Source organism: Oncorhynchus mykiss, chromosome 24 (assembly GCF_057628025.1).
Source record: "Oncorhynchus mykiss isolate SJ-2025 chromosome 24, ASM5762802v1, whole genome shotgun sequence".
Taxonomy (NCBI): domain Eukaryota; kingdom Metazoa; phylum Chordata; class Actinopteri; order Salmoniformes; family Salmonidae; genus Oncorhynchus; species Oncorhynchus mykiss.
The window spans coordinates 7878385-7901812 of record NC_143045.1 but is presented as its reverse complement, the minus strand read 5'-3'; the positions used below and the strand labels follow the sequence as shown (position 1 = coordinate 7901812).

General features: G+C 44.3%; 1 protein-coding gene across 1 annotated transcript in view; it reads right to left on the bottom strand.

Moving 5' to 3' along the window:
- Positions 1-623: 623 nt before the first annotated feature.
- LOC110503617 (mitochondrial import inner membrane translocase subunit TIM50) overlaps positions 624-23428 on the bottom strand; it is a 34178-nt gene continuing 11373 nt past the window's right edge. Inside the window, exons 5-11 of the mRNA XM_021582044.3 lie at positions 20039-20097; positions 18935-19054; positions 17968-18072; positions 16826-16924; positions 3084-3240; positions 2889-2995; positions 624-2654 (exon numbers count right to left, since the gene is read on the bottom strand). Of these exons, the coding sequence (XP_021437719.3) occupies positions 2556-2654; positions 2889-2995; positions 3084-3240; positions 16826-16924; positions 17968-18072; positions 18935-19054; positions 20039-20097 (746 nt within the window). The 3' untranslated portion in view covers positions 624-2555. The remainder of the gene's footprint in view (positions 2655-2888; positions 2996-3083; positions 3241-16825; positions 16925-17967; positions 18073-18934; positions 19055-20038; positions 20098-23428) is intronic.

The window sequence follows — 23428 nt, the reverse complement described above, 5'->3', positions numbered from 1 at the left end:
CACTTGCCACTCAACTCGCCACACGTGCCCAATGTCCAAATGGTGTAGGATTCGTCGCTTTTGCCATAGTGTGGCGTGTGTCTGACCTGTGGTGCTAAAACTGGGCGGAGAAAAAGAGGGAACAACCAGGAGGAGCGGAAAGACGCACTCCTTGAACATTTGGAGAGGTGTTACTCGGTGGCAGAAGGCGTAGGGCGCCTATAAATGTGAATTTGCTCATTCTGTAGAGGTGTCAAGTGCAACACCACAGGCCGATTCCCAGGCTTTCTGCCGCGTGCATGTTCATTAAAATAGCAGTTTAAGGTGGCACTTTGTTCGTAGAGTTTGGTCGCACCTTTCCACGAGCAGATTTTGCTTGATCCAAATGAAATGGCACATTGCCCTTTGCAGGACACCTCTTCATTTCTTACCCCCAACTTGTCCCAGCCTACTCAAATAAGGCCAAACTCTGCCGGTAATAAAAATGACCTCACTAAAGCAGACAGACAAAAAAAAATACTCACTTTTGTCCAGATCTATGTAAATAACCTACCTAACCTAGTGCATTACGTAATTGTCACTTCAAATTAAATTGTATTTGTCACATGCTTAGTAAACAACAAAACAATATGTCACTATAGTCATTTCAGTGGTAGTACTAGTTCTTTATTACTTGAACTATAACGCATGGGAAAGTGTAATTCAATTTAAAATGTGACACATTCAATCGAATTTCGTTTTCTTCCAACCCAAGTAACCTACTTCTGATAATTCTACTAATTAAGATATTATTCTATTAAAATATGCAGATTAAATCAATAATTCGTTAAATATATAACTAAATAACCATGGTATTAAAATAAAGATTAACTTAATTGTCACAAGAAAACCTGTGGCCATTTGTATTTTGGCACGTGTGCGTCTGTCTGGGGGGGGGGGGGGGGGTAAAACTAGAATCCCCAACACCTCACAATTTGCAGGCATTTGTGAATTGAGACATCACATGCTGCTCCCTTCACACCTTACTCTCAAACGGTGGCTTTATCGTCTAGTTTTATTCCAATTGGCATCAAAGTCATGTGTTTCTGTAAAATCTATTCAAACAAATTTTTCTCCCTCTTGAATTTTCTATTAATTGCCCACACTATGCACAATGCTATTTTACAGGCTACAGAAAATATGTTTTGATAATACAATAAAACAATACACTTTGTCAAACGAACATTCAATTATCTGGCGACAGTTTTGTTGGATATTCCTGCAGTCAGCATGATAATTTAACACTCCCTCAGAACTTGAGACATCTGCAGCATTGTGTTTTGGGACAAAACAACACATTTTAGTGGCCTTTTATTGTCCATAGCACAAGGTGCACCTATGTAATGATCATGCCGTTTAATCAGCTTCTTGATATCCCACACCTGTCAGGTGGATGGATTATCTTGGCAAAGGATAAATGCTCACTAACAGGGATGTAAACAAATTTGTGCACAAAATTTGAGAGAAAAGCTTTTTGTGCTTTTTTTTTGTGATTTCTGGGATCTTTTCTTTCAGCTCATGAAACCAACACTTTACATGTTGCGTTTATATTTTTGTTCAGTATAGATTCCAGGGTATTTAGAGGATATTCAACATATTGCCATGAAAACACCTGACTGACGTAGTTCACATGACATGTTTGTTTGTGCCAAATCACACAAGATGCTAGATTTATTTTTATTTTCTTTAATTTGGGACTTTGTGAATGGATCACAAACTGAATCTAATAGAACATTCAACAAGCATATATTCAGACGTGTCGATCCATTTTCACTCAGTGTCTGGCATCAGCCCAATTTCACATGGCTTGCCTTGGCTTGATTTGCTGAAAATGCCTCTCCCACTCATTCCTACAGCACAAGCTCTAGCCTCTGTTGCACACAGTCCCGTTGGCATCGGCAGTACCTGTCCAAGGTATTACTTCTCATTGGTGGAGAGAAGCTTAGAGAGTCTCAGAGTGCAACATTAATATCCTTTACCCTGACCAGCTCAGTCTTAGATATGCACAAAGCAAAACCAATAATTCACTGTTGTTCAAAGCTGATCAAACTCCCTTCCAGAGCACCAAATCCAAGTGCATGGAAGTTGCAGATAAGAGCACTGTTCTCTGGTCTGTTCCCTGTATGACCGGCTGGTGGGTAGAAGTGGATGAACTAATGTGGACTGAAATGGTTCAGTCAATAATGTCTAACCACTCAGCACCATTTTGTATTTGTCAGTGCCAACAGACAATTCGATGGGGGGGGGGCTACACTGCCTACACCAGAGCATCTGAGATCCAGGAAGTGATGTCGCTGGCAACAGAGGTACCAGAATGTTCTTTTGGAGCCTTGCTCACACCCCCCCCCCCCCCCCAAAGACATGCTTGCGACAGTCAAAAGTCCAGCTGATTGGATGGTCTCTCCTCCTTGTCTCCTCCCCCACGTGTCCAGAGACGCCCGCCGCCCACCCCACCGAGTGACTGTGGCCCGCCATCCTTTTGGCCTGACACTGTGGAGGGGTGGGCTGGGATTGGTGGGTGCGAGTGAGAGGGCCACTCACTCTTGTTTGGAACGCCAGAACCTTCCGGCAATGGAGCCCAAGGACATGCCCTGCTTCTTCTGCTTGGTCAGCTCTGCCAACCTCTGCTCCTCCTCCTGTCCCCACACACAAACAGTATCTACATTTACATCAGTACAATGGACTATTGTGCCAAAGCGCTCACAAAACAGTTGGAGAAAGGGCATCAAGCTATCAACAGTGGAAACGTTTTTCCTACAGAAAATGTCATGTTTGTTGAGGATGAGGACACTTCTCTTATGTTAATAATGTTAATGTATTTGTGAGTCGTCCTCCATTGCTCCTATACATTGGGTTTGTTTAGACTGTACCTGTGCTAGCTGCGCTTGTCTGCGTTTGAAGGCCTCTACGGGGTCATCTTCCAGTGCATAGTTCTCCAGGACAGAGCGGACGTCATCCACTCCACTGAGAGCAATGGCTGCCAGAGAGAAACACGGGTGAATAGGGTGTCTGGGAAGGAACAGGTTGGTCGACACACACGCCACTGCGTGCACACACACACTTACTCTTGAGAAAATGAGCTAGGTCGTAGAGTGTTCGGTCCTCTGAGTTGCCGTCCCATTTCGTCAGAGCCATGCCGTTGAAAGGCTGCAGACTGAAGGCTTCCCTCTTACAGTCCACCACTATCACCTTGGAAGTGTCCCGGTTGAGACACGACACGTCCTACAGGGGGTGGAAGAGTTGAGTTACAAGACACTGAGGAATTTATCTAAAGTTTCGATTTCACCGGGGGCAAACTACCTGCCCTCCAGGACACCTACACCACCCGATGTCACAGAAAGGCCATAAAGATCATCAAGGACAACAACCACCCGAGCCACTGCCTGTTCACCCCGCTATCATCCAGAAGGCGAGGTCAGTACAGGTGCATCAAAGCAGGGACCGAGAGACTGAAAAACAGCTTCTATCTCAAGGCCATCAGACAGTTAAACAGCCACCACTAACATTGAGTGGCTGCTGCCAACACACTGACTCAACTCCAGCCACTTTAACAATGGGAATTGATGGAAATTGATGTAAAATATATCACTAGCCACTTTAAAAACAATGCTACTTAATATAATGTTTACATACCCTACATTACTCATCTCATGTGTATATACTGTACTCGATACCATCTATGCCGTTCTGTACCATCACTCATTCATATATCTTTATGTACATATTCTTTATCCCTTTACACTTGTGTGTATAAGGTAGTTTTGGAATTGTTAGGTTAGATTACTCATTGGTTATTACTGCATTGTCGGAACTAGAAGCACAAGCATTTCACTACACTCACATTAACATCTGCTAACCATGTGTACGTGACAAATAAATTTGATTAAAAAATTAAATCTATCCCTTTCATTGCTTAAATGGTAATTGTGACAATTAGAAGAAATACACAAATGGCTTGCAATCATCTTTTTTTTTTATCAATGAATGTAATATTTGCATATATTGATGAAAAAAGATGTTTCAGAGCATTTGGAAAGTATTCAGGAGCCTTGACTTTTCCCCCCAAAAATGTGTTACGTTACAGCCTTATTCTAAAATGTATTAAAACATTTCTTCCCCATCAATCTACACACAATAACGACAAAGTGAAACAGGTTTAGACATATTTGCAAACGTATTAAAAATAAATAACAGAAATACCTTATTTACATAAGCATTTAGACCCTTGATACTCGAAATTGAGCTCAGGTGCATCCTGTTTCCATTGATCGTCCTTGAAATGTTTCTACAAATTGGAGTCCACTGGTGATAAATTAAATTGATTGGACAGGATTTGGAAAGGCAGACACAGTGCATGTCAGAGCAAAAACAAAGCCATGAGGTTGAAGGAATTGTCCATAGAGCTCCGAGACAGGATGGTGTCGAGGCACAGTTCTGGGGAAGGGTACCAATGCTGTAGAAATATATTGAAGTTCCCCAAGAACATCGTGGCCTCCATCATTCTTGAATGGAAGAAGTTTGGAACCACCAAGACTCTTCATAGAGTTGGCCGCCTGGCCAAACTGAGCAATCAGGGGAGAAGGGCCTTGGTCAGAGAGGTGACCAAGAACCCGATGGTCACTCTGACAGAGCTCTAGAGTTCCTCTGTAGAGATGGGAGAACCTTCCAGAAGGACAACCATCTTTGAAATACTCTACCAAATCAGGCCAGACAGAAACCACTCCTCAGTAAAAAGCATGACAGCCCGTTGGATTTTGCCAAAAGGCACCTAAAGGACTCAGACCATAAACAAGATTCTCTGGTCTGATGAAACCAAGATTTAACTCTTTGGCCTGAATGCCAAGCATCACGTCTGGAGGAAACCTGGCACTATCCCTACGATGAAGCATGGTGGTGGAAGCATTATGCTGTGGGGATGTTATTCAGCAGCAGGGACTGGGAGACTAGTCAGGATCGAGGAAAAGATGAACGGAGCAAAGTACAGAGAGATCCTTGATGAAGAGTGCTCAGGATCTCGGACTGGGGCGAAGGTTCAACTTACAACAGGACAACGACCATAAGCACACAGCCAAGACAACGCAGCAGAGGCGTCGGGACAAGTCTCCGAATGTCCTTGAGTCACCCAGCCAAAGCTCGGACTTGAACACGATCGAACATCTCTGGGAGACCTGAAAATAACTGTGTAGCAACACTCCTCATTCAACCTGACAGAAATTGAGGATCTGCAGAGAAGAATGGGAGAAACTCCACAATTAGACTGTAGGCTGTAATCTCTGCCAAAGGCGCATCAACAAAGCACATAGTAAAAGGGCTGAATACTTATGTAAATGTAACTCTTTAAAAACCTGTTTTTGCTTTGTCATTATGGGGGTAGTGTGTAGTCTGATGAGGGAAATAAACAATTTAATCCATTTTAGAATGAGGCTGTAACATACCAAAAATGTGGAAAAAGTCAAGGGGTCTGAATACTTTCCAAATGCACTGTACACACATTGTAGAGGGGAGAACACGCCCACTTCCGCTGGCATGCCCTGTGCAGTCAGTCTCAGTGGTGGACCTGGGGAGCAGATGGAGAGGTATTCTGAATCCCCCTGAGGTGCTGCTGACAAGCCTGGCAGAGCAGTGGGAGGCGCCCGCAGTGTGTGTGTGTGTGTGTGTGTGTGTGTGTCTCGAGAGGTATAGGAAAGAACCAGCACACTCTCCTTACTCCCAATAAATAAATCGGCATCTACCTTCTTTCTGTGACGGGGCCCAATCCCCAAGAGAATGTGTGTGGATTCGAGGTCAACCGATTAAATCGGAATGGCCGATTTCAAGTTTTCATAACAATCGGAGATCGGTATTTTTGGGCGCCGATTTGTTTTTTATAGATATTTTTTTATACCTTTATTAAATTAGGCAAGTCAGTTAAGAACAAATTCTTATTTTCAATGACGCCCTAGGAACGGTGGGTTAACTGCCTCGTTCAGGGGCAGAACAACAGATTTTCACCTTGTCAGCTCGGGGAATCCAATCTTGCAATCTTACAGTTAACTAGTCCAATGCAATAATGACCTGCCCCTCTCTCGTTGCACTCCACAAGGAAACTGCCTGTTACGAGAATGCAGTAAGCCAAGGTAAGTTTAGCTAGCATTAACTTCTCTTATAAAAAACAATCAATCATAAATCACTAGTTAACTACACATGCTTGATGATATTACTAGATATTATCCAGCGTGTCCTGCGTTGCATATAATCTGACTGAGCATACAAGTATCTAAGTATCTGACTGAGCGGTGGTAGGCAGAAGCAGGCGCATAAACATTCTTTCAAACAGCACTTTCTTTGCGTTTTGCCAGCAGCTCTTCGTGGTGCGTCAAGCATTGCGCTGTTTATGACTTCAAGCCTATCAACTCCCGAAATGAGGCTGTGTAACCGAAGTGAAATGGCTAGCTAGTTAGCGCGCCCTAATAGCGTTTCAAACGTCACTTGCTCGGAGCCTTCTAGTAGTTGTTCCCCTTGCTCTGCATGGGTAACGCTGCTTCGATGGTGGCTGATGTCGTTGTGTTGCTGGTTCGTGCCCAGGGAGGAGCGAGAAGAGGGACGGAAGCTATACTGTTACACTGGCAATACTAAAGTGCCTATAAGAACATCCAATAGTCAAAGGTTAATGAAATACAAATGGTATAGAAGGAAATAGTCCTAGAATTCCTATAATAACTACAACCTAAAACTTACCTGGGAATATTGAAGACTCATGTTAAAAGGAACCACCAGCTTTCATATGTTCTCATGTTCTGAGCTTAGCTTTCTTACATAGCACATATTGCACTTTTACTTTCTTCTCCAACACTTTGTTTTTGCATTATTTAAACCAAATGGAACATGTTTCATTATTTATTTGAGGCTAAATAGATTTTATTGATGTATTATATTAAGTTAAAATGAAAATGACAATGTATGTCAGAGCAGAAACTAGACCATGAAGTTCAAGGAACTGTCTGGATTTCAGAGAAAGAATTGTGAATTGTGATTGTGGTGTGGGGGCTGTGCTTTGGCAAAGTGGGTGGGGTTATATCCTTCCTGTTTGGCCCTGTCCGGGGGTGTCCTCGGAGTGGGCCACAGTGTCTCTTGACCCCTCCTGTCTCAGCCTCCAGTATTTATGCTGCAGTAGTTTATGTGTCGGGGGGCTAGGGTCAGTTTGTTATATCTGGAGTACTTCTCCTGTCCTATTCGGTGTCCTGTGTGAATCTAAGTGTGCGTTCTCTAATTCTCTTTCTCTCTCTCGGAGGACCTGAGCCCTAGGACCATGCCCCAGGACTACCTGACATGATGACTCCTTGCTGTCCCCAGTCCACCTGGCTGTGCTGCTGCTCCAGTTTCAACTGTTCTGCCTTATTATTATTATTATTATTATTCGACCATGCTGGTCATTTATGAACATTTGAACATCTTGGCCATGTTCTGTTATAATCTCCACCCGGCACAGCCAGAAGAGGACTGGCCACCCCACATAGCCTGGTTCCTCTAGGTTTCTTCCTAGGTTTTGGCCTTTCTAGGGAGTTTTTCCCTAGCCACCGTGCTTCTACACCTGCATTGCTTGCTGTTTGGGGTTTTAGGCTGGGTTTCTGTACAGCACTTTGAGATATCAGCTGATGTACGAAGGGCTATATAAATACATTTGATTTGATTTGATTTGATGAGGCATATACAGTGGGGCAAAAAAGTATTTAGTCAGCCACCAATTGTGCAAGTTCTCCCACTTAAAAAGATGAGGCCTGTAATTTTCATCATAGGTACACTTCAACTATGACAGACAATATGAGAAGAAAAAAAAAATCCAGAAAATCACATTGTAGGATTTTTAATGAATTTATTTGCAAATTATGGTGGAAAATAAGTATTTGGTCAATAACAAAAGTTAATCAATACTTTGTCATTGACAACAAAGCGTATATAACAGAGGTCAAACGTTTTCTGTAAGTCTTCACAAGGTTCACACACTGTTGCTGGTATTTTGGCCCATTCCTCCATGCAGATCTCCTCTAGAGCAGTGATGTTTTGGGGCTGTTGCTGGGCAACAGACTTTCAACTCCCTCCAAAGATTTTCTACGGGGTTGAGATTTGGAGACGGGCTAGGCCACTCCAGATGCTTATTACGAAGCCACTCCTTCGTTGCCCGGGCGGTGTGTTTGGGATCATTGTCATGCTGAAAGACCCAGCCACGTTTCATCTTCAATGCCCTTGCTGATGGAAGGAGATTTTCACTCAAAATCTCACGATACATGGTCCCATTCATTCTTTCCTTTACACGGATCAGTCGTCCTGGTCCCTTTGCAGAAAAACAGCCCCAAAGCATGATGTTTCCACCCCCATGCTTCACAGTAGGTATGGTGTTCTTTGGATGCAACTCAGCATTCTTTGTCCTCCAAACACGACGAGTTGAGTTTTTACCAAAAAGTTATATTTTGGTTTCATCTGACCATATGACATTCTCCCAATCTTCTTCTGGATCATCCAAATGCTCTCTAGCAAACTTCAGACGGGCCTGGACATGTACTGGCTTAAGCAGGGGGACACGACTGGCACTGCAGGATTTGAGTCCCTGGCGGCGTAGTGTGTTACTGATGGTAGGCTTTGTTATTTTGGTCCCAGCTCTCTGCAGGTCATTCACTAGGTCCCCCCGTGTGGTTCTGGGATTTTTGCTCACGGTTCTTGTGATCATTTTGACCCCACGGGGTGAAATCTTGCGTGGAGCCCCAGATCGAGGGAGATTATCAGTGGTCTTGTATGTCTTCTATTTCCTAATAATTGCTCCCACAGTTGATTTCTTCAAACCAAGCTGCTTACCTATTGCAGATTCAGTCTTCCCAGCCTGGTGCAGATCTACAATTTTGTTTCTGGTGTCCTTTGACAGCTCTTTGGTCTTGGCCATAGTGGAGTTTGGAGTGTGACTGTTTGAGGTTGTGGACAGGTGTCTTTTATACTGATAACAAGTTCAAACAGGTGCCATTAATACAGGTAACGAGTGGAGGACAGAGGAGCCTCTTAAAGAATAAGTTACAGGTCTGTGAGAGCCAGAAATCTTGCTTGTTTGTAGGTGACCAAATACTTATTTTCCACCATAATTTGCAAATATATTCATAAAAAAATCCTACAATGTGACTTTCTGGATTTTTTTCTCATTTTGTCTGTCATAGTTGAAGTGTACCTATAATGAAAATTACAGGCCCGTATCATCTTTTTTAAGTGGGAGAACTTGCACAATTGGTGGCTGACTAAATACTTTTTTTGCTCCAATGTATTTGGGGAAGGGTTAAAAAAAACAACTTCTAGAGTGTTGAAAGTTTAAGAGCGCAGTGTTCTCCATCATTGGGAAATAAAAAATAAATAAAATCGAACTACCCAGACTCTGCCTAGAGCTGGCCGTCTGACCAAATTGACCAAGAACCTAATGACCACTGACAGAAATACAGAGTTCCTTGGCCAAGATGAGAGAACCTGCCAGAACAAGTCTCTACAGCACTTCACCATCTGGGAGAGTGACCAGACGGAAGTCACTCCTGAGGAAAAAGGCACGACAACACACCTGGAGTTTGCAAAAAGGGACGTGAAAGACAGATCACAAGCCAAAAGAGTGTGGTCTGAGAACACAAAACATGTCCTGAATGCAAAGCGCCATGTCTGGAGAAAACCAGACACAGCTCATCTTCCTTACCGTGAAGCATGGTTGTGGCATCATCATGCTATGGGGATGCTTTTCAGCGGCAGGTACGGGGCGACTGGTAAGGATAGAGGGAACAATAAATGGCAACGAATACAGGTAAATCCTTGATGAGGACCAGCTTCGGATTGCAAACGACCATAGACTGGGGCAAAGATTTGTTGCAACAGGACAATGACCCCAAGCATACAGCCAAATTAACACGAATGGCTTCAGAACAAGAATGTGATTGTTTAGGCCAGGTCATCTGATGCATCACTCCATCTTTCTCCTTGGTAAAATAGCCCTTACACAGCCTGGAGGAGGAGTGTTGGGTCATTGTCCTGTTGAAAAACAAATGAAAGTCCCAATAAGCCCAAACCAGATGGGATGGTGTATCGCTGCAGAATGCTGTGGAAGCCATGCTGGTTAAGTGTGCCTTGAAATCAAAAATAAAATCAGACAGTGTGGGGGCGCTTTGCTGCTGATACTATAACATCACCTCCTCCATGCTTTACGGTGGGAAATGCACATGCGCAGATCATCCGTTCACCCACACCACGTCTGACAAAGACACAGCGGTTGGAACCAAAAATCTCACATTTGGACAAGACCAAAGGACAAATTTCCACCGGTCTAGTGTCCTTAGCTTGTGTTTCATGGCCCAGGTAGGTCTGTTCTTATTGGTGTCCTTTAATAGGGGTTTCTTTGCAGCAATTAGACCATGAAGGCCTGACTCACACAGTCTCCTCTGAACAGTTGCTGTTGAGATGTGTCTGTTACTTGAACTCTGTGAAGCATTTATTTGGGCTGCAATTCCTGAGGCTGGAAATAAACTAAATAAAGTATATTTGGGTACAAAAATAAAATCAAAATTAAAACAATAGCAGGGCATAAACCGTCATTATTATTCCTCCTCATACACAGATAACAATACATTAGTCACATTGAACTTATACTCTGCAGCAGAGGTAACTCTGGGTCTTCCATTCCTGCGGTCCTCATGAGAGCCAGTTTCATCATAGTGCTTGGTTTTTGCGACTGCACTTGAAGAAACTTTCAAAGTTCTTGAAATGTCCTATATTGACTGACCTTCATGTCTTAAAGTAATGATTGACTGCTGTTTCTCTTTGCTTATTTGAGCTATTCTTGCCATAATTTGGACTTGGTATTTTACCAAATAGGGCTATATTCTGTATACCCCCATACCTTGCATTATCAGTTGTGTTGTGATGTTTGAACCTAATAAAAACACCTCTTAAGGATTAGCCACTTTTCCCCCCAATTTTAGCCTAAAATGACATACCCAAATCTAACAGCCTATAGCTCAGGCCCTGAAGCAAGGATATGCATATTAGTGGTACCATTTGAAAGGAAACACTTCATGGAAATGTGAAAGGAATTAAGTAGAATATAACACTAGATCTGGTAAAAGATAATACAAAGAAAAAACAACCGTTCTTTTGTATTTTTTTTGTACCATCTTTGAAATGCAATAGAGGCCATAATGTATTTTTCCAGGCCAGGTGCAATTTAGATTTTGGCCACTAGATGGCATCAGTGTATGTGCAACGTTTTAGACTGACCCAGTTAACCTTTGCATATATGTTTTTTTTGTTGTCAAGACTGCCCAAATGTGCCTAATTTGTTTATTAATAACTTTTCATGTTCAAAATTGTGCACTCTCCTCAAGCAATAGCATGGTATTCTTTCACTGTAATAACTACTCTAAATTGGACAGTGCAGTTAGATTAACAAGAACGTAAGCTTTCTGCCAATATCAGACATATCTATGTCCTGGGAAATGTTCTTGTTACTTACAACCTCATGCTAATCGCATTAGCCTACGTTAGCTCAACCGTCCCGTGGAAAGGACAATGATCCCGAAGAAGGAAAGAAATCCCACAAAATGAACTTAAAAAAAAAGCACATCTGTTAATTGAAATGCATTCCAGGTGACTACCTCATAACACTGGTTGAGAGAATGCCAAGCTGTCATCAAGGAAAAGGGTGGCTATTTGAAGAATCTCAAAGATAAAATACACTGCTCAAAAAAATAAAGGGAACACTTACATTGTTGTTTAACTCCAAGTCAATCACACTTCTGTGAAATCAAACTGTCCACTTAGGAAGCAACACTGATTGACAATACATTTCACATGCTGTTGTGCAAATGGAATAGACAACAGGTGGAAATTATAGGCAATTAGCAAGACACCCCCAATAAAGGAGTGGTTCTGCAGGTGGTGACTACAGACCACTTCTCAGTTCCTATGATTCCTGGCTGATGTTTTGGTCAATTTTGAATGCTGGCGGTGCTTTCACTCTAGTGGTAGCATGAGACGGAGTCTACAACCCACACAAGTGGCTCAGGTAGTGCAGCTCATCCAGGATAGCACATCAATACGAGCTGTGGCAAGAAGGTTTGCTGTGTCTGTCAGCGTAGTGTCCAGAGCATGGAGGCGCTACCAGGAGACAGGCCAGTACATCAGGAGACGTGGAGGAGGCCATAGAAGGGCAACAACCCAGCAGCTGGACCGCTACCTCCGCCTTTGTGCAAGGAGGAGCAGGAGCAGCACTGCCAGAGCCCTGCAAAATGACATCCAGCAGGCCACAAATGTGCATGTGTCTGCTCAAACGGTCAGAAACAGACTCCATGAGGGTGGTATGAGGCATCCACAGGTGGGGGTTGTCCTTACAGCCCAACACTGTGCAGGACGTTTGTCATTTGCCAGAGAACACCAAGATTGACAAATTCACCACTGGCGCCCTGTGCTCTTCACAGATGAGCACATGTGACAGACGTGCCAGTCTGGAGACACCGTGGAGAACGTTCTGCTGCCTGCAACATCCTCCAGCATGACGGGTTTGGCGGTTGGTCAGTCATGGTGTGGGGTGGCATTTCTTTGGGGGGGCCGCACAGCCATGTGCTCGCCAGAGGTAGCCTGATTGCCATTAGGTACCGAGATGAGATCCTCAGACCCCTTGTGAGCTCATATGCTGGTAAGATTGGCCCTGGGTTCCTCTTAATGCAAGACAATGCATTTAAGGACATTACATCAAAGTTGGATCAGCCTGTATCGTGGTTTTCCACATTAATTTTGAGTGTGATTCCAAATCCAGACCTCCATGGGTTGATAAATTTGATTTCCATTGATAATTTGTGTGATTTTGTTGTCAGCACAATATTTCATTCATTCAGATCTAGGATGTGTTATTTTAGTGTTCCCTTTATTTTTTGGAGCAGTGTATATTTTGGTTACTACATGATTATTTTGTGTTTTTATAGTTTTGATATCTTCACTATTATTCTACAATGTAGAAAATAGTAAAATAAAAACCCTTGAATGAGTAGATGTTCTAAAACTTTTGACCGGTAATATACAGTGCCTTGCGAAAGTATTCGGCCCCCTTGAACTTTGCGACCTTTTGCCACATTTCAGGCTTCAAACATAAAGATATAAAACTGTATTTTTTTGTGAAGAATCAACAACAAGTGGGACACAATCATGAAGTGGGACGACATTTATTGGATATTTAAAACTTTTTTAACAAATCAAAAACTGAAAAATTGGGCGTGCAAAATTATTCAGCCTCTTTACTTTCAGTGCAGCAAACTCTCTCCAGAAGTTCAGTGAGGATCTCTGAATGATCCAATGGTGACCTAAATGACTAATGATGATAAATACAATCCACCTGTGTGTAATCAAGTCTCCGTATAAATGCACCTGCACTGTGATAGTCTCAGAGGTCTGTTAAAAGCGCAGAGAGCATCATGAAGAACAAGGAACACACCAGGCAGGTCCGAGATACTGTTGTGAAGAAGTTAAAAGCCGGATTTGGATACAAAAAGATTTCCCAAGCTTTAAACATCCCAAGGAGCACTGTGCAAGCGATAATATTGAAATGGAAGGAGTATCAGACCACTGCAAATCTACCAAGACCTGGCCGTCCCTCTAAACTTTCAGCTCATACAAGGAGAAGACTGATCAGAGATGCAGCCAAGAAGCCCATGATCACTCTGGATGAACTGCAGAGATCTACAGCTGAGGTGGGAAACTCTGTCCATAGGACAACAATCAGTCGTATATTGCACAAATCTGGCCTTTATGGAAGAGTGGCAAGAAGAAAGCCATTTCTTAAAGATATCCATAAAAAGTGTTGTTTAAAGTTTGCCACAAGCCACCTGGGAGACACACCAAACATGTGGAAGAAGGTGCTCTGGTCAGATGAAACCAAAATTGAACTTTTTGGCAACAATGCAAAACGTTATGTTTGGCGTAAAAGCAACACAGCTCATCACCCTGACCACACCATCCCCACTGTCAAACATGGTGGTGGCAGCCTCATGGTTTGGGCCTGCTTTTCTTCAGCAGGGACAGGGAAGATGGTTAAAATTGATGGGAAGATGGATGGAGCCAAATACAGGACCATTCTGGAAGAAAACCTGATGGAGTCCGCAAAAGACCTGAGACTGGGACGGAGATTTGTCTTCCAACAAGACAATGATCCAAAACATAAAGCAAAATCTACAATGGAATGGTTCAAAAATAAACATTTCCAGGTGTTAGAATGGCCAAGTCAAAGTCCAGACCTGAATCCAATCGAGAATCTGTGGAAAGAACTGAAAACTGCTGTTCACAAATGCTCTCCATCCAACCTCACTGAGCTCGAGCTGTTTTGCAAGGAGGAATGGGAAAAAATGTCAGTCTCTCGATGTGCAAAACTGATAGAGACATACCCCAAGCGACTTACAGCTGTAATCGCAGCAAAAGGTGGCGCTACAAAGTATTAACTTAAGGGGGCTGAATAATTTTGCACGCCCAATTTTTCAGTTTTTGATTTGTTAAAAAAGTTTGAAATATCCAATAAACGTCGTTCCACTTCATGATTGTGTCCCACTTGTTGTTGATTCTTCACAAAAAAATACAGTTTTATATCTTTATGTTTGAAGCCTGAAATGTGGCAAAAGGTCGCAAAGTTCAAGGGGGCCGAATACTTTCGCTAGGCACTGTACATTTCTGTTTTCAATTTTTCAATAAATTAGCACAAAAAAACCCCTCTAAAAACCATGATTGTTTTCACTTTGTCATTATGGGGATAGTGTGTTTAAATGAGTGCTATTTTTTTTTACATTTTGAATTCAGGCTGTAAAACAACATTCAGAGTAAGTCAAGGGGTATGAATACTTTCTAAAGGCATTGTAGGGCTCCGGTTTCACAGCCAGCCGTGCTCTGTGATCCCATAACAAAGCAACAGGCTGTAAGCCAGAGTAGGCATGTGTCCAACCCCCACACACCCTCTCACAGGGTGACACACCCCTACCCACATGTTTGGTGTGCAGATAAACACACTGTGCACTAGTATGACAACTTAAAATCTGATTCTCCCATGGAGAATGGAACGACAATTTGAACTGAAAATAAAATACATAATTAAAAAAAAAAAAAAAAAACGGATCTCTGAAACGCAAATTTGGCGGGGCAGGCACTCAACAGTCTTGTTCAACTCCATCCAGTCGGTCCACCTGTGACAGAAGGTCGTGCCCTCCACTAACTGCCCTCGGTCTTCAAGGGTTCCCTCAAAGTTGGACTTGTCATCAACATCAATGGCTTATTCTACCGCAGCCTGGTTCTATCACAGTTAATTAGACAGACCGGCCGATAATGTGAGTCGTCAGATAAGCCCACTGATTTTATTGGCACCTCGCATCTGTGGCTCCACATTGTTTGAAAACTTTTTTGGGGGAGAAAAAAAAAACACCATCGAAATTCACCATTGGACAGACGCCTGGGGCCTCAGGGGACTCGGCTCTCTATTCAGACCTCCCTTTCTCTCGCTCCCTCACTCTCTTTCTGCCTCCCTGTTGCTCTTCAGAGGGCCAGATGGGAGGCGAAGGAGGGGAGAGGAAGGGGGAGGAGAGAGGGGGTGAAGAGAGACAGAGATGGGCAGAAGGTCACCAAAGGAAGGGGATGACAGGAGGCACGTGAATTCAGGTGAGTACACAGGAGAAGAAGATCCTCTACGTAACGTTAGAATCAGGATGACTAAATCCTGAAATTAATACATTCAAGTTCCGTATAGCAGGGGGTAGCAGGTTACCCTCATCAACTCTTCATGTTGCCCGATGAATACGAGTTTTAGTAGTGAGTGATTAACATGGAAAGAACTGACCCCGATGAATGACCCATGTCCATGCATCATCACATAGAAAAGGTACACCTATAAACCTAGCCACCACTTCAGTCATACACATCACAACAGCTAGCCCACCTAGGATAACCACTTTCACTACCAAGCCAATCTAGTTTCCCCATGCATTACACAAGTACTCCACTGAAACATGGTGCTGTAGGCTAGCCAGGTTAAGGTCTGATACAGCCAGTAATAATCAACCATTTAATAATTAATAGATGCTGGATAGGAGTAAAGCAACAGTTGCCATCTTAGAAAGCATTGCGTTAGAAGTTCCCTCAGATGACAAATTAGGTTAACTTAGGTTAGCAAAGTCGTTCACGCTGCTGTACTTCAGCCATGCATGGAGACAGACTCTGGCTGTTGGAGAGAGGCAGGCATAAGGTTAATGAGGCCCAGAAAGGGGGGGGGGGGGAAACCCCCTATTGTCAGGGGGTGAGGACGAGAGAAAGAAAGAGGGATGGAGTCGGAGCATAGGAGAATCAATGCTGGAGCAGAAGGCGGCTACGCAGCGGAGACACGGGGGGTATGGCGCCATTGTGCCGACTGGGTCACAGTGGAGAGGGGAGCACCGGGGGATCTGGGCTGGGGGCTTGGCCCAAGAGGAGCACACTAACGTCTCAGAGTCTTAAACTCAACTCACGTCTTAGATAACAACAAAGAAACGGAGACAGTGAAAGAGTGAGAGAAAGTGAAAGCGCATACACTGATCTAGCCAAACTAAAGCAAAGCAAATCCAACAATAAACAGGGCATTTGTCTGAAAAATGATGGATTTTATACACTAACATGACATTTCTGTTTAAATTCAGAAATATGGAAAACATTCAATTCACAGAATGCTGTGTTATTGGAGGCTTATGCAGTGTACATTAAACTGTGTACACACACAGTTGGCCATGGTGGAATGTCAGCCTGATGATTTGTTTACCTTGACGTGATGTCCCTCCACGTAACGCGTGGCGTCCCTGAAGAGGCGGTACATGACAAAGCCCTGGGGGTCGATGCTGTCAATCAGAGGGTACGCCGTCTGGTGAGAGAAAATCCGCATCACAACCTCACACAGCATTGACATGCTAGATGCTTCTGCATATGCATGATGGCCATCGGTTACATGGCTAGAGTTGGGCTGAGGACTGGGACAGACTTTTGTTTTGTATGGGGTCTAGCTTCCTGGTTACTGCTCATAAAAGCCCACTTAAAATCTCTTCGCATTAGAAAATCTGAACTAACAGCTTCTCATTGAACCACATGGTTTAGTCAGCACTAATGCAGTGGGCCAGAGAAAACATAGAGAAAACAGAGAAAACATAACACAGTCCCACGTCTAAACAAGGGGCCAATTAGACCCTGAGCGGAGCATGGCTCATTTGCATATACATGTCAGCATGAATAAAAAAAAGGGGCCTTTGGAGCCCAAAAGGAAACCCATTCTGAGCTTGCCTGTCGGCCATGACGTAGGTTATTAGGACAAACAATAGGGGCGAGGCATATTGGTGCCAAAACAACAAAAAAAGTAAAAACACAACAACACTAGGGATGTTGTTTGAGATCAAGTCTGGAGTGGCATAACACATTCAAATGCCATGGATTTGTTTTGAAGTGACCATTAGAACAAAGGTCTACAGGGGAATCGTGGAGGTGACAGGTGCAGTCTCAACAAACATTCTAAGCTACACCCAGCGGTAAGAGTGGCCCTGATTGGCTGTGGTGGAGAGAGGCTGTGGCAGGTGTCTGGTAGGTAAGTGAGGCAGGCAGGTCTAAGCCTTAACCAATCCAAAATGCTTCTTCACTGAAATGTGACATATGGTAGCAGTTAATGATTTGTCCGTTACGACACCTATAGAATTGCAGTGTTGATTGGCACGAGACAAGTTCAGAAAAGGTACGAAAGGGTGAGTGGGGGATTTAAGGGAAATTCTGGCTCAAAGAAGACTATTCGTCAACATAGGACATGCAAAGTTTTACTTGAAACAATGACGGTACAATAACACAGACAAGATGTTGTAAAAGTCCTCATTGGCCCGGGCCAGAACAGCGCTCAACCCCTCGTGTTGCAGAGATGTCACTCACCATGCCTGTTTCTGCAGTGAAGATGACTATCTCGTAGAGAGGGGCTAGCTGCTGGAACAGGTAGTCGATGCCTGGCCTCTTCTTGAAGCGCCAGCCTGTAGCCAGCTGTGGGGAGAACAAACCAGTCCACTTCACATGCTTAAAGACATACTAACTACAGTGAGTTACGTGTATGCTGGCTAGAATTCTCACTGAAAGCTATTCACTTAAAATCATCCATTTAAAAATCAGTCTATCATGTTATAGAGCATCTCGTGACAACCACAAATGCACAAATAACCAGTGAACGATTGATTCATTAGTTTGTCATCACGTTATAAAGTGGTATATTCACTGGTATACATTTTTGCTTTTTTCCACGGCCTAAACGGAGCAGCTTATGGCAGATGAAGCGTTTGGATGACCTCCTGAGCCACTTGTAGTCTTTTCTTCGGAAATCAAGGCCTGTGCAGGGCCGCCAGGTGGCTGTCTGCTGAGGGCTGGTGTCGGGTTACGTCCACACCTCACCTGTCTATGCACGCGCCACTCGTGGGGGGGAGTCATAGGGTGAGGGAGCATGATACCACTCAGGTAAGGACAAGTAGGTAGGATCTCAGGTAGGAGGGGCAGGTGGTGTTAGAGTAGGGGTTGGGACAGGCTTTGAGGGGGCCAAGTGGAAGCCACGGGTAATGGGAGGGTCTTTACAGATAGTGGAGGTAAACAGGTGGTGGGCCCCCAGCGACCCACAGGCCAGATGGCCACCCACAGAGGGACGGGGGAGGCTGAGGTAAAATCCTAAGTAAACAAATAAAAAAAAACGATTCTACTTATGAATGATTAATGTACTATCAAACCCAAGGAATGGAGACGATACAGCTTTTCTCTTGTGTTCTTGGCTATACTGAGAGAAGGCATCCAGGCCACCCAGCAGGTCACTGGTACCAGAAGGCCAGGGTGAGGTGCTGGGTGAGAGGGAGGTGGTACGTACCGACCACTCGGGGTGCAGCAGGACGTCTGTGAGCTCCAGGACCAGGGTGTAGGGAGGCTGGTAGTAGGGCTCCCTCAGGGGGTCAGGAAGCAGCTTGGGGCTCGTGGGCTCAATGATCATCTGGGGACGCACAGATATGACGTCGTTACACAACTATACAAAAACACGATGCTGCAGTGGGGAGGAACAAGTGGCACATCATCAGAACTATGTGGGTCAACTGACAACAGCCAAACTCCAATAAAAAAAAGGTATGCAATTTGTATTTTGTGGTGAACGAGGCCTATCCCTTTAATACTTGAGGTCCTTCATAAGGGTGTTTTTCCTAAGAGTTGAAGACTAGTCTAATGTCAACATGGTCACAAGCAAGTTGCAGTAAAACACACGGAGGCCATCACTCCCGGCTCGCAGGAGTAAAACTGGAGGGGATTGTATTTGGCTGCTTATGTGGGAATGCAGGAGCGTGAAAAGATGGTGGTCCGCTTCCTTATTTCATTTGTTTGCTCTTAGCTGGCCTCATCACGGCAAACTCAACAAAAAAAAAAGAATCCTGTAAGAACCAGCTGCAAGATGGAGATGGAACGCATGGAAGAGAGAACTGACATGTTCAAGAGACCAGAGGCCAGGGAGGAGAGGGTGTGTGTTGTCAATATGCAGGGTGGAAAAGGGGTGTGCGCTCGTGTGTATACACACGAAGGAGACAGGGGGCTGTTCACACTCCATTGAAGAGATCAAAGCGCTAAGAGGGAGATGGATTTTGGTGTGTGTGTGGGTGGAGGGGGGTCTAACTGAACGGCAGCTGCAGGCCCATGCAGAGAGGCCTTCCTGCTCAAAGCAGTCTGACTGCACCTGCCTCTGCTTCAGTAAAGACAGACAAGCAGCCTAACATGGCTCCCAGTGTAAATATCCCAATCCAGCGGTTACCCCAGGGGTTTAGTGGACAAGGACCTTCTATTCTACCACCCTGAACCAGCCACAGGAGGAAAATGCTGACTAGATCAACCACATAGCAAATACTAGAGCCATCCATTGATCAGGTTACATTGAACAGTGGGAGTGGCAAAGGCCGTTTTAACCGTCTTGTGTTCGCTTCTTATCACCCACCTGTCTGTAGTCCTGGAAATACTTCAACGTCCTTCTCAACTGCTGGATAACCGGTGCGTCTGTAAGAGAGATCAGCTATAAACAGTGTGGAGCGAGTATCGTTTCTCAACACGCCATACTCAAGACTGAACACTTAGCCTAAGGGGAGTTGTGGTGCACGTATGTATAGGATATAGGAGTTATTGAGCATCTCAAGCCAACTCCGGTGCTGGTAGAATGTACATGGCTGTAGTCCTAATGAATGACTTTTTATTTTATTTTATAGGGGGCAATCAGCAGTTTCTACATACACGGAACCAAAATATAAAGTGTTGGTCCCATGTTTCATGCACTGAAATACAAAATAAATCTAAGAAAATGTTCCATGCACACAAAAAGCTTATTTCTCTGAAATTTGATGCACAAATTTGATTACATCCCTGGTAATGAGCATGTCTCCTTTGCCAAGATAATCCAACCACCTGACAGATGTGGCATATCAAGAAGTAGACTAGACAGCATGATCATTACACAAGCGCACCTTGAGCTGGGGACAATAAAAAGGCCACTAAAATGTGCATGTCACAAAACACAATGACACAGATGTCTCAAGTTGAGGGAGCGTGCAGTTGGCATGCTGATTGCAGGAATGTCCACCAGAGCTATTGCTAGAGAATTGAAAGTTAATTTCTCTGCCATAAGCCACCTCTGTCATTTTAGAGAATTTGGCAGTACATCCAACCGGCCTCACAACTGGCAGGCATAAGCTATGGACAACGAACACAATAGCATTTGATCAATGGCAATTTGTGTATACAGTGACGAGACCCTGAGGCCCATTTCTTTTAAGTATCTGTGACCAACAGATTTTTATTTATTTATTTACCTTTATTTAACTAGGCAAGTCAGTTAAGAACAAATTCTTATTTACAATGACGGCCTACACTGGCCAAACCCGGACAACGCTGAACCACCCTATGGGACTTCCAATCACGGCCGGTTGTGATACATCCTGGATTCGAACCAGGGTGTCTGTAGTGACGCATCTAGCACAGAGATGCAGAGCCTTAGACCGCTGCACCACGCGGGAGCCCAGGGGGTGTTACCCTGTCATGTGAAATCCATAGATTAGGGCATAATGAATTTATTTAAAATTGACTGATTTCCTCATAAAAAAACTCAGTAAAAGTCTGAAATTGTTGCGTTTATATTTGTTCAGTATACATTTTTAGACATGAATTATATATACCCATTGATTCTTTGGAATATAACATACATACATCATGAGCTAAGTTCAGTCATTTCCCATCAGAATCTAAAATAAGCTTGTTTTACTCCAATGTTTGTAAACAAACTAAAACGACAGCCTCAAAACATGGTTAAAACTATTATTTTAATATCATGGATGGTTAGTCCTCGCATCCATAGCTGAATTTGAGAGTAGTTAAACTTCTCCAGCTTTTTAAACGAACCAGTTAGACCGCTTTATTGTTTATACAGCTGATTGCCGCTTTAAGAGAGGCATCTCTGTAGGGAACCGCGGCATTGGTCTCAACAGATAACATCTCAGCAATTTGATGGCAGATGCTCCTAGGCTAGTTCTCCACTCAGATAAAGCATGCAGCCAGGGGCCTCTGGGATGTGAAGTCCTTTGGGACAGAGACGGAGTGAGAGAAATAGAGTGGCTCTCTATGGGCCTATAGCGTCCGGCCAGTGTGTATAACCAGGCAGGCCCCTTTGGGTCCCCCAGCCCAGTAATAGCAGGCCTGGGAGTGGGTGAGCTGGTGAAACACCCCCTACCCCTCCGGCCTGCCTGTGTGTGTGTGTTTTATAAGGCCTGGGCGGAACATACTCTTCCAGAGAGCGTGGGACTGTGACCGGCCCTGTTGACAAACCTCTCCCTTGGGAAAGCAGAGCCAAGCCAGGCTGGGGGTGGGTGGTGATCGTTACAACCCCCGTTACAACCCCCTGGAGAGGGACGGGGGTTGCCGAGGCGTGTGTATGTGTATGCATGCGAGTATGTGTGCGCAAAATGTGTAATACGTTCGTGTCTGTGCGCATGCCCCTGTGTTTGTGCCTCTGTGAGAGTCACTGAGGATAGGACGGATCAAGGCACGCTTTTATGGTAATAAAGGGGCTGGGTAGTGGTGGGATGAGATCGAAAGGAGGATGACAGGTAAAGGATGGTGATGGGATTAATGTGTCAGCCAGGCCACAGTGGGTCCTCCAATGATGTGAGAGGTGGGGAAGCTACCTCTAAGGGGCAAAGGATCTAGCCATATAGTCAGGGACATAGGCATTCCATTTTCTCCATTGGTAACTGTTGGCTGTGATCACATTCAGTCTTATCAAAAGCAGAACTCCCATTATGGTAAAAACATTTGGGACTGACATCGACTCTGAAAGGAAGACCATTACAAACTAAAGAAAAACAAAGGCCCCCAGAAAAGAAGGCTTTGACAAGCAGCAGCAGCAGTCTGGTCAGGCAGCCTCTTGTCCTAAACTTGTTTGCCAGTGTAATAGAGGCAGGCCATTGCGGCCAGTGGAAAGGCTGCGTTGCTCTCGGAAGGGATGTCCATTTAAACAGGCGAGAAGTAGGGAGGGAACGAGGGAGGAAAGGCAAGAAAGATCGATGGTGGTGCCTCCGGACACAACAAAGGCCTCCTTTAATCCACAACTGGGGTGGCATATGCTCCGTTAGTTAGCTTAAGGCCATTATTACTCAATTGCCTTTATTCTCCCTGTTCTCTTTTTTTTGGGGGGGGGCTCTTGCTTTTCTTTTGGCCTGCGCTGTCAATCGCTTCTTTCTTGGGCCGTGACAAACGGTCGTCCGGCCTCGCTCTTTGCGGTGGGGCTAGAGGGGGGGGGGGGGTTCTATTGAAGTATCTGTTTAGGGACATAGGCTATTGGTTGGGCCGGTAGGTGTAAGAGGCATGCTGGACTGGTTAGTTTGGAGTACTGGTGGTCTCTATCCTCCTAGGGGCTATAAGTTTGGAGGTGGTATAGAACGGCCCCTCATCAAGTCAAAGCCAAATACGGGCTCTGAGGATCCTAGCTGCAGGATACTAACTGGGACACATGGGAGGATGAATGATGTGATAAAATGGCCCGAAAGAGATGAGGTCTTCCAAGTCTTGATACGCCTCCCAAAATTACAAGTCAGTTATTTAAGCCTAATAATAGTGCTTGAAGATAAAAATGTATTTTCTCTCCCCCTAAACACAAAACATCTGGTGTGTGTACTGATTGATTCCATACTGCATCAATACCGTTTCATAGACCCACAATACACACTAGGAGAAAGAAACAACTTCCAACCTCAGCGAGTATTTTGAAAGCAGTCCTGCACTTGTCACACCCCAGTGTGACCTCAACAGCGCGGTCTTTGGGGAGGTCATCACTGCCACAGCG